The sequence below is a fragment of the Eurypyga helias genome, unplaced genomic scaffold (genome assembly GCF_000690775.1).
Source record: "Eurypyga helias isolate BGI_N326 unplaced genomic scaffold, ASM69077v1 scaffold12645, whole genome shotgun sequence".
Lineage (NCBI taxonomy): Eukaryota > Metazoa > Chordata > Aves > Eurypygiformes > Eurypygidae > Eurypyga > Eurypyga helias.
The window spans coordinates 9969-27214 of NW_010252275.1; the positions used below are offsets into that span (position 1 = coordinate 9969).

At 44.5% G+C, this 17246-nt stretch overlaps 1 protein-coding gene across 1 annotated transcript in view; it reads right to left on the bottom strand.

The window, feature by feature from the left end:
• Window positions 1-234: 234 nt before the first annotated feature.
• The window catches only part of LOC104510157 (serine/threonine-protein kinase TAO3), a gene marked incomplete at its 3' end in the record, with an annotated part of 25075 nt that continues 8063 nt past the window's right edge, over window positions 235-17246 (bottom strand). The window contains exons 6-12 of the mRNA XM_010152321.1: window positions 16991-17087; window positions 13933-14046; window positions 12802-12893; window positions 10958-11051; window positions 9449-9530; window positions 3323-3490; window positions 235-441 (exon numbers count right to left, since the gene is read on the bottom strand). Of these exons, the coding sequence (XP_010150623.1) occupies window positions 235-441; window positions 3323-3490; window positions 9449-9530; window positions 10958-11051; window positions 12802-12893; window positions 13933-14046; window positions 16991-17087 (854 nt within the window). The remainder of the gene's footprint in view (window positions 442-3322; window positions 3491-9448; window positions 9531-10957; window positions 11052-12801; window positions 12894-13932; window positions 14047-16990; window positions 17088-17246) is intronic.

Below are 17246 nucleotides of genomic sequence, written 5' to 3' on the forward strand. Positions count from 1 at the left end.
TGGCAGCGCTACCTTTCATCAGCGGCCTCTTTTTATTTTCAGAGGTTATTTAAATGTAGTTTAGCTTTTAGAGAAAACACAGAACTGGTTTCTGGCAAGCCCGGCACCAGCTCCTGCTCTCAGCAGATGGCTCAGCACGAGGACAGCACGCTGATCGTTGGGCCCTACGCCGGTGAGCCGATGGGAGTGACAGCAGGGACTGCGGGAAGCTATGGAGAGCACCAGAGAACATACCTTCTTAGGAACAACGGAGGAAGTGGAATTAATTGTGCTCTCGTCACTATGCATCATGACCAGTTCAGGGCTGCTCTCATCCAGGACCTCCTGCATGCTGCTCACACTGCTGCTCTGACTGCCTGTGCTCACAGACATACTTGGGATGGAATGGTTGCTGCCCAGACTGTCCATCTTCCTACTCAGGTTTGATCCATGCTCACTGTCCTATAAAACAAGGGGCGCATCAGTTACAAATACTGCAGGAGATGACCTGCTCAGCACGTGCCTGCAGCGCCCAGAGCTTGTGTTAAAGGCGGCTCTGCAGAGTTAACGGCTCTTTGCTCATTATTTTGGCAACTACGTTTCTCAAGGCTGCCCGGGTTATGAAATACTGCGCGCGGGGCAGCTAGCTCTTGCCTCTTCCCTGCGATCTTACTACATCGGGCTTCAAGCCAAGCTTTTTTGGTTTTTTTTCCCCACGGATCAGTAAGTCTGGGCATGGCTCTTGGCTTGAATAAGAGACATCCAGGAATCCTGGATGGCTGGTGGAAGCAGTCTCATAATTAAAAGGCACAATCTGTATTAAACCAGTGTTCCAAGTCAGGGTACGCTACCACGCATTTTGTGAATCAGGAAACTTGTAAGGTAACGAACCCGTTTGTTTATGATTTGATAACTATCACACGGTGCTTAACAGGTGTAGGGGTTTTAACCTCCACGTCCCAAGCAGGCAGCGATTCCATTTTGTCAAGCTAAAAACCACTTTAGCCTTGTGTTTTCAGCCAAGAGAAATTCTTCATTCACCTTTAAGCGGCTGACTCAGAGGAACCTGCATTATTAGCAATTAAAACTTGTAATCTACTTAGACATATGCAAATACCTCGTACAGGACATATTTTTGATTCTACAGACAAATATCAGAAGTTCGCATCCTTCTTTCTTGTTGCATACTCCTACCAGCACAGTAATCCCAGAGTATGCATTTAATCTGGACTGACAGAGCGTTTATGGAGTCCTTTGTAATTAACTAATGGAGCTGAAGATGCTCGCAAGGAGTTCACAGTGAGGGCCGAGAACTTGAAAATCCTTCAGCTCCTGCTCCAAAATAGCCTTGATTCATCAAAACGAACAGCTTGGTACTGCACTCAGTTTGTCCTGGCCTCCAAAGCGATCTTGGGGAGAATTACATTACAAATCAATTAACAGGGTACTCATTTTGCTGGAAACCGGCAGAAAGATAAAATTGACAGACTTGACAGATTTGTATTTGATTGAGTGATTATTTTTAAGCCATCAGCAGATCGTTCAGAGCCTGTGTGAGAGCACTTAAAAAATCAAACCACCAAAAGAATACTATTTTACAGAGAACATATGCACACGGGAAGGAAAGTATTTCCAGGATGCTTATATAAAGTTGCAGAAGTAACATAACGAAGCATCTGAGATGAGGCTCTGGCTACGTAATTAACGAATGCATATGCACAAAGGACAGGGATGAGATTGCATATGCAACCTTAACGTTGATTTCCTGACTCTAAATACTTTTCAAATGACCTTAACTCCCTCGCAAGAGCTTTGAGGAATGCATTAGTGATATTCTGAGTGTGAAGGATTTGTAATGTTCCTTTCCTGCACTCTCTTGTGGCATTTACAGCCGAGCAGCTCTTGTTAGCCAGTGAAGTAGTAACTGAAGCACGTGCTGTATTTTCCTTTCACTGTCAAGTTAGTGACACACACGAGCAGCACAACCTCCTCTCGTCAGACACGAGCTCAGGGGTAAAACACAGTGCGGAACATGCTGGGCACATGCAGAGTGTGAGCTTCATACGTGTTAATCCTAGATATGCAACCTCTTTATTCCCCCTTTTCTGAGAGGTGGGGACAGGAGGAACAGAAGATACACCTCGGAGTCGACTCCTGCCACCTGTATCCTACTTAGCGATTGAGCCTGGATCTGCTGAACGGTGAGGTGGGAAGCCCATTCCCTTGTGCTTTCCTACCCTGTCTCTCTCCTAACCACTCTTCCCACACAGGTAGACAAAGGCTGAAGGTTTCAGTGCAGAAGTCTGACAACCCCCCGCCCCCAGCTAAGTTCGAGGTTTACAAGTTGGCTAGCTGGAGGGTTAGAACAGAACCGTGTAGCTTTGATCACAGTGGTGGCTGTTCCAGCTACTTTTGTGCTTCTCCTTCAGCGTGAGGGACAGCGCTAAGTGCCAGCCCCTCCTTCCGTACGCTCTCCTACTTAACACCCAGGCTTACCCTTTTCTTAGACCAGAGCTCTAGTTCAGCTGCAGAAGAACATTTGACATACACAAACCTCAAAACCAAAGTCCCTGAACATATGCTGAGCTTGGGCATCTCACTGCATACGATCTGGCTGTACTGCAGCAATAAGGGATACAAACATCACTTGCCTGTCCATTTCTTTTTTTTTTTTTTTTCACTGAGAACCAGTCAGACTTATTTACCCAATGCGCCTGTGCCAAACGACATTAATTACCATCTAATCTCATCAACTGAAAAATGACTGGTTTCCTTCTTAAAGTCACAGTTAGTGTCAATTATCATACACTGATTAAGTGGATTGTTTATTACAAGATTTAAGCTCAAGCTGAATTTTATGTCTTTAATATTAAAGAATTAAAAAAAAATAAGTCTTACTAATTTGGCAATTTGTTTTTCAGCTCATGACAGGCCAATTACTTTACAGTAAGGTTATGGTAATTGAAAAAATATTAACATTAATCAAGTGGTCTAGACTGCGCTTCCAAGACTGAAAAGCCTGGACTGTCCACAGACCCTCCCTCACACAGGCTGTGAGCCACTTCCTCCTCACAGAGGATGTCCCTCCAAACGAGGCTCTTCCCTCAGGTTTTCAGAACGGTCATCATCTTTGAAAAAACTCGTTTTAAAGCTGACAATAAATGCACATCTAACGCCGAGTAAGGGTGGCTGTCGGTTGTTATCCCATCCTGCCTCTCTCCTGATCCAGATGATATTCCAACACCAGAGACTGTATCCACACCTGCCCCCTTACGGGTAGGAACACCTCACTTTCCCTAAAATTATTTGTAACAGTGTAAATGGGGTGACAAAATAAAAGTACCTCCTCCTCCTCCTGAGACTCGGTCAGCGGGCCATTCCGTGTCTCCTGGAAAAGGATTTTCTTCATTTTCCGGTACTGAAGGTTATCCAGTTCACGTACTGCATCTTTCGTCCTTTGTATGAGGTCTATGAGTACCCGGGGTGGTCGTTCTCGGCGAACAAAATCGTGCTACATTGAAGGAAGCAAAACACATGGTTTCAGACATGACACTAGCGTGTTTGACGTAAAACCAGGGACACAGTGACCCGTTAGCAGACACCCCAAATGACAATTCATATTCAGTAATTGGTCTGTTCATATTCAGTCATTAGCGATACCCACCACGAGACGCCGCACGCTCAGCACTGATTACACCGGCTGTGCTCATCACGGTGTCAAATAACCAAACTGATCATGCTGCACCCCATGCGTTTTGAAGCGTAGGCTGCAAAACGTGTTGTTCAGAAGCCAAAAGATCCGCTAAAGCACAAAACCCAGTGAAACAGAGTCAAGAGAAGTGGGGCAGAAATCACTTCGCTACCAGAAACTGATGGGAGGGGGTGTAGCCTGCACGCAGGCACAGCAGGAGGAGCTGGATGGGGAGACGCAAGACCTGGCCGACCCTTCCCAAGCTCTCGTTACCCCCGACTCACTTTTCTGTCTGAAGTGAAAGAGTTTGGACTGGGCTCAGGTTTTCTGAGCCCTCCAGGCAACACAGCTCATTTGGCCATCCTGAGCCCGTTGACTTGAGGCACACCAGGTACAAGACAGGGTCACTTCCCCTACAGAGGCACAGGACTTCCGAATGAACGAACGGCGGGCAGGACAAAGAAGAAGCAATCCTGACTATGTAAGACAACCTGCTGAAGCTACATGGAAAGGTTTATCCTGCACCTATCCGTACCGATTCAGACATGTACTGTAAGACTTATTTATACTTAAAGCATTTGTAGCCAGAGTTAGAGTAAAATCAGTTTCTAACTCACTCCTGCTAAGGATATACTAGAAGTACAGGTTTTAGGTGCAGACTTAACAATTAATTCTTCAACAGTATTTAAGTACCTGACTAAAGGCTCTTGTCTGATGTATCACCTATGTTCTCCTGAACTGTACAGCTGCAGCGCGTTGTGAAAGCCTTACAGCTTTCCCATTCAACCACTGACTAAAGTAGACAGTCGGTGTATTCACCTGCCAAAATTCCACGCGGAATCACTGTCGTTGGGCCTGTGGCTTAGGGTGTATGACGGGAGTTGGCCTGAAGGCACAAACATCTTCTGTGCGTTTCTAGAAACGTTAACAATCAGGTGGAATGGGAAAAAAGTTGTTCCCTGCCCCTCACTGCAAATGCCATGATGGCCTTCTGATTGGAGCCTCAGCAGCTGGACCCCACCTGCAAACAAATCCTCAGGAGGGTGATATCCTGTGAGCTCAGCGTCCCACAGCACAGGGAAAACCATCTCTGCCCTGGATCCCTGGCTGTCTTCAAGGCCAGGCTGGATGAGGCTTGGAGCAACCTGGTCTAGTGGAAGGTGTCCCTGCCCATGGCAGCGGGGTGGGACTGGATGGGCTTTAAGGTCCCTCCAAACCCAAACCATTCTGTGATTCTGTCTGCTGCCATCCCTCAAGTTCAAGAGCTAATACATCCAACTGGAGCTGGAGTAACCAGTATGTGAAACCCAGTTCTCCTTAAAACAGGAGAACAGGGTTTTTTCAACAAAAAAGTTGAAAGGGTGAGCTGTTGACTTCTTAATGATTTGTAAATAAACAGGGAAGTATCACGCCACAGGCTTATTTCTTGGTTTTAATTGAATTCAAACTGTTGTGCATTTGAGTTTTGCTAATGGGGACAGCTAGTCATTTCGCCATCAATTTTTTTGCTAGTAGTGATGATGGTGCTTATTTCTGAATTATAGCTGGGAACTCTAAACATCATTTCACACAGAAGCAAAATGAATAATTTCTGCTCCTCAATGCACATAACCACCATTTATTTCTCTGTCAACAGAATCAATCTGCAGCTTATCTATGATTAGAAAAAGGGTAACTATGTTTTATCTCATTGTAGATAATGCATTAGTGCTTTTTAAAAATTTGGAACAACGACCGTGAACTTAAATCCATCCTGTATGTCCAGTGTTTACTGGTTTATGTATATTCTTTAACACTGCAAACACTAATTCACTGGAAAGTCTATGTGCTTCCTATTCAAGCACTGCTCAACTATGAGAATGCAACCACACGGATGTTTTATCTCATTGTAGATAATGCATTAGTGCTTTTTAAAAATTTGGAACAACGACCGTGAACTTAAATCCATCCTGTATGTCCAGTGTTTAGTGGTTTATGCATATTCTTTAACACTGCAAACACTCATTTCACAGGAAAGACTACGTGCTTCCTATTCAAGCACTATTCAACTATGAGAATGCAACCACACGGCCACTGTAGGGCAGATGCACAAAGATGCACAGAACTGAAAGTCCAAGGGTTCTTGCATAATGAGAATACAATTCTGACTGCTCATTTCTATTATTTTTTTTTAATTACATACAAAAGATGTAGTCACCCCTTTGCTAGGTACTGTGCAACTCTGAGAAATGAGTCTGAAAGGACTTAATCTGTACACTTTCTCCAAACTGCAAAGAGGAAAAAAAATCCAACCAGACTCAAAGGGAGAAAGAAGTTGGTCTAAAAGCGGGCAGCACACTGGCTGGAAGAGTGACTCAGAAAAGTCTCGGGGGAATGTCATGCAAGCTGAGGAGAACAGGGAGAAAGTTTTAAAACACGTTTTATAACTGCTTTTTATTTTAAAAGGGAAAAATATTAGTGAGAGTTCTGTAGGTTTTCTATTTTATTTTCAACTGCATTTTACTATCACAGTCATTTGACTATTTTCAGCTGGGCTAGTGAATGGGAACAGAATTCATGCTCAAACAACTGATTTAAAATTCTGTTCCCTTTAAGAAAATGTGGCCACAACAAATTTGCTCTCTCCTTGTTTACTGCACTCAAGTGAAAAGCCTTCAGAAGACAAAGAGCTCTTCAATCTTATAATCTAACAAGTTTTAGGGAGAGCTACAGCAGGAAAGAACATCCAGGGTACCACTCTGAAAATCTAAAACCAAATGAAAAGACTGAATATACACATTTTAAGAATAAGATCTCAGTTCCAGCTGTCTGCACTGACTCCAATCTAAGGCACTCGTGAAGTTGTATCCTTCAATGAACTCACACTATTCCTAGAGAGCAGAAAGACTGCCAATCCACACCAATGAATCACTCTGAAACCCACAACGTAAACCTATTAGCTGGTCGAAAGGATTGTCAGGGTGCTGCACGCAGAACCAGAGAACAAAACGCTGGTTATGTGCCACAGCACGAACCTATCACATGAAAAACACACCAGGCGCCTGAGAGAGTACAAACAAGCTCGTTCAGCCTTTACCTGGAGAGCGAAGGCACGAGTTAAATATTCTGCAGGGTCCAGGCTAAAAGCCAGGACGGAAGCGAGCGCAAAGCTAGCTGTTCGGTAAAGAGCGCAGGGTTTCAATTTCTCTCGTCAAGAACCAAGAGGCTCGGAAACATCCATGAAAATGCATTTTACTGAGCCAGAAGAGCAACAAGAGAAGCCATAAAACAAAGGCTGAATGGTAGCCTTAGAAGAAAAATCAGCATGAAAAGGCTGTCAGGTAGACACAGAGCAGCAATCTAACCTACTGTGGAAATTAAGCAAAGCACTCAATGGAGCTAGCAATCCCTCTGCTCAAATATTTAAGGAAAAACTCAGTCCTGTTTACCTGGCGGGGAAGAGCAGCATGCCATGCAATTCTCACCAGCAGCTATGTTCGGCAACCAGAGGAAGAGCAGGGCCACTAATCAATTTTAAAGAAAGGAAATACTTAAAAAACCAAGCCTGATGGAAAAGGGGCTGGACAGGATTTCACACATCCCTACCTTCTAACGCAAGGCTGCTCCTGAATTTCCCAAACACAAAGCCCTTGGAATTATAAGCAATTCCAACACTTCTCAGGTAAGCTGAAACTGGAACTGACTTACAATTCATTCACTGACAAAACTTTGGCAAACTCTGGACGCATCATTCCCAGCACAGGTCCTGCTCCTATGTGTTCCTGGGAATCAGGAACCTGTAACAGGCACTTTCCAAAACGATACGCTTATTCCCAAAACATGTTCTATTTAGCTGAGTTCAGTACAGAAACTATTACAGGGATATAAACCACAACTTGGTTTTGGTGGTTTGATAGGAAGAGGTCTATCTAGGTCTAGGCCTATCCTGTTAGTGCTACTTTTAACAACCAAGTATGATGCATGAATATGGAGAAGCAGCAAACACATTACAAGATGTTAAGGAATCAAGAGGAATTGCTCAAAACCCATCTAGGACAAAGAAAAGATTGGAAAATGGAGATCAGAAACACAGACAGAAATACAAACAACGCATGACTAGAGAGAGAAGTTGAAAAAATAGGGATGTCTGGAAATACACGATTAAAAAACCAGATGCAAAGTATGTTTGGCAAATAACAACACGAGGAGGGATCTACAGTTGGCACTCATCAGTACACTTGTCAGGGCTTCTGCCCCAGACAGCAGCCAAAAGAACAGAGGATCAAACCCCCCACAGTGTAACACCACAGAGCACAGCCGAGCCAGCCTTTCCCAGCTCCCAGGCATCAAGCAGAAAGTTCACAAAAAAATACATATTCAAAAGGTATTATGAACAGATAAAGAATTAATCACGCTCACATTAGCATTACTAGAGAAAAAAGGTCAAGATAACCTTCCTGAACTTCAGCTGCATCCGTCAAATAATAAAAAAAATAGAGACAGGATGCTTCAGAGCACTCTGCACAGAACAATCTTGCTCTGGCCAGGAGAGAAGCGTAGGTCATCCAGTCTCTTTCCATCCCTAATACCCTTGTTCCTTTAAATAATCAGCCACTATCTGTAAATCTTTATTAAGAGCTCAACCCTCTGATCATGTGGAGTATAATTCTCCAAGTATTCCCAGCTCTGCAAAAGACTTGCTATTGCCTATGCATCTTACGAAGACTGGTTAAGTCTATGTTTTGAGTAGCAATTAAAATGGCTTTTTAGATTTTTCTAGCACTTCCATAGAGAAAGCCTGTAGCAAATTACAAGCCTTAAATCTTACTAAAATTGCAAAAAATCTTAGTAGCAAGTGTTGCCTGCCACACAACAAAACCCTCCTTGCTGAAGAAGGCAAGCAGGAAAAGAAGAAAGGAGGAGCACCAGCAAATTAACAGTTACGGTACCACCTTACACAAAACTGCCTAACTGCTCCAAAAGGTCTTTGCTTTCACACGAGCTGCACCAAGTTACAGTTTCCCCACTCCCTCTGCCCCATTTAGAGGGGAAACAGGTTTGCCTCCAGTTCCCTCCCTCCTTTCTGCCTGCTCCTTCAGACACCCCGTCGTACAGCCTGGTCACAACTCAGGGCATCCTACTGACAGCACAGGGTGGCAGAGAGGCTGGTGAAAATCCCTCCAGGAGGAAGCACCCTCCTAAGTCGTGCCTATGCAGGAAACTGTAGGTTGGAACACGCTTCTGCAGCACTGATTTAGCCAACCCATCTCTGGACCTGTTTGCCCTTGATAATACTTTTTGTTGAGGTCTGTACAGTATTGTCTTGGAAAAAAAGTCATTAAAAAATAAACATTAAGCTTAAAATTCTTCTATCCCCCTCCTGCCGAGAGCTAAACCCCAGTACTCACGCTACTATCCCACGAGACTTGCAAGTCCTCCACCTCAAATCTAACCTCCACTGAGCTGTGGGGTGCAAGAGGAGCAGGATGCTGGGCTGCTCCCCAAATAACTCCTCACTCAACAGCAGATCTGTCTTACCACACAGCCTACCTCTCCTTTACTCCAGTTAGTTCGACTCTTGAGCATCATGTTATAAAGAGAATTGTGACTGTCATAACGGGCAAAGTAAGGAAACAAAGTTAAGCAGCCTAAAATACTCTTCAGAAGACCCCAAAACTCTACTGATCGAGACAAGACCAATTCTTTTTTGAAAGCACAAATAGTTGTTCACCACCTTTAGCATTATTTTGGTATCAAGCAGATTTTTCTAAAGTTTCTGGAAAAGATTTGAAAAATTACCCGTAACAGATCGGTTGATGATGGCCTTTCCTGAGGTATTTTCTGTAAGCAGTAATCAACAAATCCCCTAAAGGAGTCTGACCTGCAAATCAAAAAAAAAAGAAGTTCTAAATGAAAAAGCAGCTTAGGATCTGGAATACGCACAGACATACTAGCACAGAGCAAAAGGAAAGAACAAATCAGTCAAGGTTTAAGTTCTAGGGCAGAGAAATTCACTGGGCTTTTCCAAAGTCTGAGTGAGTTGATCCCACCAGTTCTTTCAATAGTTGAAGAGTGTTGAAGCAAACGTTATTCCTAACCATAAACTAGAACCAACCAAGAACTCGGTGTACCAGTCACTATTTTCAATTTACTTCAACTACTTCAAAACAGATGACAAGGAGATTATTGGTAGGCCCAGAAACAGTTAGCTGACAAACGGCACTCTCTTCTCTAGAGCCTTCCCACTATTTCTGACACTGACGCAGTAAAGGGTCTTGATACAACGCACAGTCCAACAAAACTTTAGACTATATATGAGGTTGTGTCACAACTGGGAAGAAAACTGATCTTCTAGGTGCCACTGAACTCAGAAGCAGCATAAAAGGCACCTTGCTTACTCCCTGTGTTCTCCAAGCCAGGAAGAGCAAACAGGTGACTGTAAACAGACTGCCTGCAGTCACAAATCCTGTCTCGTAGACCGCAGTCGTTAGTTGTCTCAACGCTGCACTGCACATTCTGCACAGAAGGACATGGGTATCACTGTGCAGACACGAGACCAAGCACTTTGACTCTTGAAAAGTGGACAAAATAGAGGTGAGGAAATAAGGAAACTGGAGTGGTTTTGATAAAATGATTAGCAAAGACATAATTATGCTGCCTCCATGTCTAGCAGGGTTACTGGGGGAACTTCACACCTCTCCAGGGGCCATTGTTGCAAGCCACTGGCAGAGTCTGCCAAGCAGCACTGGACAGCTACATCCCACTCATGGGTACAGACACCAGGAAACGGGGCAAGCCCTTTGCTGCCACAGAATAACAAAGCACCAAAGCTCAGACTCTGGAACAAGCCTCTGCATGGAGAGTGTTTACTGGCCACAGAGCTCTGATGGCTTTTCAAGTCACTCACTGAAAATAAATCTAATTACCTCTATATTCTGTGTACCTCTCCCTGCCCTTTCTCCACATTTCAGCAGCACTACAATGCTACCAACTCTCCTGTCAGGGGTCTTTTGCAGCTGGAAGCTTTGCTGATGCTGAGCTACGCCTGGCTTAATGCAGCCAAGGATATTTTAATTCCTACAGCATCTACAGCCTCATAATTAACACCTCCACACACTGAGATTATAGCACAGCCAAAGCAACAGCAGGTCAAAATCAAGCCTGCCTACACAGGAGCAGTATTTGAGAACGCAGTCAAACCGCTACCCTGCGACAAAGACTTCTTGTCAGCCTTTAACCCTGCAGAGAGTGTTGCAGAGCATTTTCAGGGAAACAAACAAGAAAATAATCCGGTAACGGTTCTCTTACCATTCATCTGACTGTAACATAGGGGAATCGTTCTGGGCTATGTGATATAAGGCACTCATTGCATTCATGTTGAAAAGCGGGGGCTTCCTTTCAGCTGGAAAGAGAAGAGAAAGGTGTGATAAGGCAGTCTGGAAAGAAAAGGAGAGAGATATGGAAGTATGAGCAGGGTATCAGTGCTGAATCAGTAGCTCATTACTGTCATCATAACATTTTAAGCTAATGATTTTAATATTCTAGGTTAGACCAGGACAACCACTCAAGAAAAGCTGTTCCTCACTTGAAGAGGGGGATGACGAAAACCAAAGAGAACAGGATGCAAATTGTACAGAAACATTTCCAGTAGATTTTATCTTAACTGCAACGTTTCACACCTGATCTGCTAAGCTAAAAATCAGCAGAAGCTGACTAAGACAGAGCTTAGGCATACAGCGTGGCAGGGCTAGGACATTTACGTATCAATCCCTACAGGTCTTCGACACACTGACAAAGCATCTGTAGGAAGGAAAAATAGTAGCTGCCCGTTTCATTTGTCACTGGCAGTCACCTGCAAGTGGGACAGTTTGCCAAATCCCCTTGCCAGGTGTGTCATCAACTCCCCTTAACTAGTCCTTGCACGGAGAGGACACACACCCACCAGCCCCCGACTTTTGGGAGTGCAGCAGATCTCTGACAGACACTGAGGAAGGCTAGTTTTCACCACCCCCTAAGGTCAGTCATGCCAACCAGCCAACAATGCCAGGATTTTTACGCTCGGGTCAGAGCAGTTACTTATCCCTGACATGCAGCATGCATGCAAACCACCACATTTTCTTTCCTTTAAACACTACTTACTTGGGCTACACAAAGAATCAAGACATCAGCATTCAAAGAAAGCCAGGTGGTGTTCAGCAAGAGATTTCCTCCCACTGCTACCTGACCCCGTGGTCAGTAACAGAATCATGCAAAGGCAAAGCTCTAAGTTTTTTTAAAAAGTTTAATGATTCTCAAAAGGGTTAAAAAAAAGCAAAAAGCAAATCCATCAACTCTGTAAAATGGCTTTGAGGTTCTTGATTGAAAAGTTCAATAGAAATTCTAGTATTGGGCTTTCTCCCCATTCTGTACATCCCCTTCTTTGTTATCCCATATATATTCCTAAAAAAAAATATTTTCAGTGAACTTGCCCTCACAATAAGTTCTTGATGTACTGCTGTCGAGGTAAGTGTAATCCATCCCAGGAGTATCTTTGAAAATGATGCACTCAGCACATGCAGTGTCAGTGTTCAAACGTGAAGCGCACACACCTGCCCTGTGTACCTGCTATCACATCTACATCTGCGTCAGGTTGCATGGATGCCTATCTGCCCTTTGCAGAGCAAACCCTTTTCTTCTCATGAACAGAACCTGTCCACATTGATTCGTGTCACAAACTTTCAGCTGAGATTGAAGATTTGTTTGTTTCAGAGAGTGGGGAAGTTAAATGCAGGTCCCTTCTGACACACAATTCTTAGAACATCAGTTCCCTTGAGATAACAGCCAGAACAACTGTCTCAAAACCCAGCTTGCGAAACACAGACCAGAAACCCTAGTTTCTTCCCAGACAAGGCTAGAGTCCTCTAGTTAAGGGAGTAACTGAGCACACCAGGTTAACATTAAAGCACAACTGCATTGGTGACTTGCTCTTGATTTGCCAGAGAGCAAAAGATTTAACTCAGCTGTCAGTGGTTTCCAAGTCAGGCTTTATAAAAAGAAAAAAAAACCCCAAACACCCAACTTAGGAGGAGTAAAAATCTTCCTTTTTTTCAGGACTTCCTAACAAACACTGCGGACAGTTAATTATTCACCTCAGCTGTCAAGTATTTACTCACCTAACTCAATACACGTGATCCCAAGAGACCAGACATCCACCTTCCCATCATACTGCCCCTCGTCCATAGCGAGGATCACCTCTGGTGCCATCCTGCCAACCACAATGCAAAACATGGGGGTTAGGGGATACAAACAGTGATTCCCAGCACTTCGCTTAAAATGAGACGGCTTCCTTATCTTCAGCAGCAGACCAGAACTTGGAGAGCCAGCACGGAGCCGAGTAGAGCCATGCGGAAATGAAACCACACTTGCCTGCGCTAGCAACTCTTCCAAGAGGCAGTTTAAGAAAGGAAAGTAAACAAGAGGCCAACCTGATCATCTTGCTGTTAGTGCAAGATGCTGGCACATGGGAGACCCCCACACATCTCAAAGGCATTGTCCCTGCAGGCAGACACCAAGGGCTCTGAGTCCTAAAAGCATCACTTTCACTCTCACCAGAGATGGTGGGTTTTCCATTTTCACACCAGGAGAACTTTCCAGCAGATATATGCAGCCTGTGAGTGTAGCTAAGAAAGGAACAGGGAAATCCGGAACAGTGGGGAAATACAGCGGGCCAGCATAAAGGGATGAGTGAGTGGGGGGGGAAAAAAGAAGCAGCGGGCCCAGTCTGCAAAAATTCAGCCTCTTCTGCTCTTCAAAGACGAAGCAGGCTTCCTGCCACACGGACTTGTTCAGAGATTGGGCAGTAGGTGACTCCCCCTGATGCCTGGGGCGTCTGCCACGGAGTAAGTGGAGCATAAAGCTATGCTGGCCCACGATGTCAGGAATAACTTAAGCAAGTCTCTTCAAAACAGAATGTGAGCAGCTGTGTGACTTCCAGTCTGCATGGCCAGATTAACAGGATTCCCTTTCTCCATGCCTTAGTTCCATCACCCATGGCAAGTCTTAGTAATTTTTAAGCCAGTGGCATTACCACAGTCGAAACATTAACTGGTGTCATTTCAGAGCACTGCACAGCCTACTTAGGGGCACTGAGAAAGAGCACATTTCCTGAAGAGCTGGACACAGGGATACTGGGAAAACTGCTTGGTTAATTAAGGTTTTATACCAGGTATTATTTTCAGGTTGTGAAACGCTAGAAATGGAAGACAGCAGTCTTAAAGGACTGAAGTGTTGCAAGCTTTACTCACCAGTAAGGCGTTCCCACGAAAGAGTTGGCAGGGGACACTATGGATGCAGACCCGAAGTCAGCTAGTTTCACTTGACCTGGTTCTGTTAGAAGAATATTTCCAGCTTTAATATCCCTTTAAAAGAACAAAAGAGAAGTATACTTCTGGTTACAGCAGAGTAACTTGCAAAACTTTACAAACACACAGAAGTCCACTAACTTTTTCTCAAGTATTCAGGGAAACCTGAGAATATTTAGAAATCTACTATTATGGAGAGCTAGAGAAATCAGATACAGGGTGTTTTTGGGAACAGAAGCCTGTCTGCATCCAAAAAAGGCAGAGGGTAAGGAAAGAGAAGAGGAGACGAGCCATGGTTGCAAGGTTGAGGACCCAAACTGAGATCCAAGGAAGATATATCCTAATACCCAGCTGTGACATCTTACAACGATACCAGACATGTTATTTTTAACTTTCAAGTGCCCTAGGCTGCCTTATCTTATCCTTCCTACAACTCTCAGATCATTCATATGTTAAGGAGATTAACAATAACAAAGCTACGGCAACACAAAAGGCACAAGATGCATTCAACACCTTTGGCCCCATAAATTTCTAAATTCCAGCAGTAAGTAGGTTAATTTCCAATTAACTGCCCATGAAACGCTGAGAAAGAAGATATGCAAATTGACTTAACCTAAGACACTTAGCAATGACCCTACTGAAAGTTAGGGATGAACTCATCTAAGCACCATTTATTTTCTAGGACTTGTGCAGACTTGTCTGTTAACACCTGAAATAATTTTTTCTTGCACCCATGTGATATCAAAGAATGAGGACTGCTTTCAGAAATTCAGGTTACTTACACACTGCCAGCTGAAAATCACAACAGAGTGAAAGTTTCTTAAAACCCTGATACAGCACTTCACTAACAAAGGGAAAAATTGCACACTAGGTATGCCCGAGATGCCTTTACACAGGCAAAGCTATTTGCTTTTGCAAAAGCAGAACCTCAACATAAGTGGAATATGTGTAAGGGATCCCTGACAGCCAGGCTGTATACACCATACGGTCTGGAATGTCTCTTTGCCATCTCTTCACAAAATACCGTGTATTTTATACAAAAAAATACATCAAGAAGAGTATCAACTTTCCTTATCTGGTGTTCAACTACAAGTCCTTAAACACCCAAGTCACGTATCAGTAGCTGTAGACCTCCAACAAAACCAAGTTACCGTGTACTGCCAAACTCACTCATGTCTGACTCTGAAAACTGAGGTAATTAGCTCTGTTTCCCTTCCCATGTACCTGTCTTGTATTTCCTGCAGAGGAAGAGCATGCACTGAATTATCACACAACAGCTGCAGCATGATTTGTGCATCAAGTACAAATCCAGTACCACTGTGGACCTAGAGAACAGGTAAGCTGAAAGATAAGGCTGAGAGAGTTGGGGTGTTCAGCCTGGAGAAGGGAAGGCTCCGGGGAGACCTTATAGCACCTTCCAGTACCTGAAGGGGCTACAAGGAAGCTGGGGGGGACTTTTTACAAGGGTCTGTAGTGACAGGACAAGGGGGAACGGGTACAAATTGAAAGTGGGGAGGTTTAGATTAGATATCAGGAAGAAATTCTTCCCGGAGAGGGTGGGGAGGCACTTGGACAGGTTGCCCAGAGAAGCTGTGGATGCCCCACCCCTGGAAGTGTCCAAGGCCAGGCTGGATGAGGCTTGGAGCAACCTGGCCTAGTGCAAGGTGTCCCTGCCCATGGCAGGGGGGTTGGAACTGGATGATCTTTAAGGTCCCTTCCACCCCAAACCATTCTGTGATTCTTTAAATTCAGCATGATACAAACACCGGGAAAATGCCCTTGTCTCCGCAGGGCAGCACACAGGACAGGCAAAGCTGGGATAGAAAGCCACAGAGACAGGAATTTACTTACAGTATCTCACCAGCAGAGCTGGAATCAGAACCTCTATTCCCCCGTTCCCAGGACAGCATTGCTTCAAAACTAAGTACTATGGATTTTTTTTTTTTTGGACACACGTCCTGATATGCCTTCACCTTTTGGGTCCATGCATCCGTCACTTCTGCTGGCGACAAGCACTGAAGACATCTTGTATGTGCAGGAACACAGACCCCAAAGTACAAGAGAGACAGCACAGGCTGTCCCCTCTGCCACCACCTCCACTGCCACCCTCACTGCTGAAGGCCTCAGTGGCCGCATCAGCAAACACATGGGCTAACTTTGGTTTGCCTCGTGCCTGCGGTTAGTGAGAAGATCACCTCACCCTTGGCCATCCCATGGCGTGAGGTCATCCGGCTGCAGAGGTGCCCGGGAGCTGCGGAGGGAGATGCTTTGTTCTGCGTCTCCACGAGGTGTCCCCCCTGCCCGGCATGTGCTCGCCGGCCCAGCGGAGGGTGGGGGGGCACCCAACAAGAACTAATTCTCATTAGTGTCTATACAGGGGGTTATTTACTATAAATAAGAACTAAATGCACTTCGAAAGCATGGTGTTTTTATGCTTAAGTAAGGGCAAAAACACAAAGGGCTATCAAAAATCATCTTATTCTAATTTCATAAACAGGCGTTCATGTTTAAACTAACTTTTCACCTAAACGTGATTTAACAGCCACGCACAGCTATGCCCCAAATAGTTACTCTGACAAGTGATGGGTACTTCCTGCCTCCGCAAGAGTCCCTCACCGTCTTGGCATCAGATACACCAGTTTTCTGTCTCAAGCTTGCTGGTAGGCTACAAAGGGGCTTTTAGCCTTATAAATTAGACACAAGTTGCCTCATTCTGACGATTTCCCCCCTATTCATTACACTAATTTAGTTCTTAAGTCCCTGACATACCATTATTACTCAAAATCAGACCAAAAATCCACCGCCCATAGAACTGGGACATGCAACATTTATTTATTTATTTCTGCATCTACCGTGCCATTAGGGGAAGTGACAAGCCCATCAGAGAAAGGTTTGGAAGAATAACCTTTACCAGAATTGCTTAAACATAGCAAAGCACTTTTCAGACTCCAGAGAGTGGAAGCTGGATGGACACCTAGGCAGCACGGAGCTCCAGCCTTACCTATGGATCTTACAGTGAGAGTGCAGGTAGGCCAGCCCCTGCAAGGCACCGTGGGTGATGGCAGCAATCTCCACTTCCTGAAGTGGTTTCTTGTGAACTACAGGGGGAAAAAAGAAAAAAAATATCTAGAAAAACCGTAAGTAGTTAAGTGTGATCTTTTCCTGAAAGTGTTTTTAAAGATAAGGAACCCCACCAACTATTTCATAGAACCATAAAATGGTTTGGGTTGGAAGGGACCTTAAAGACCATCCAGTTC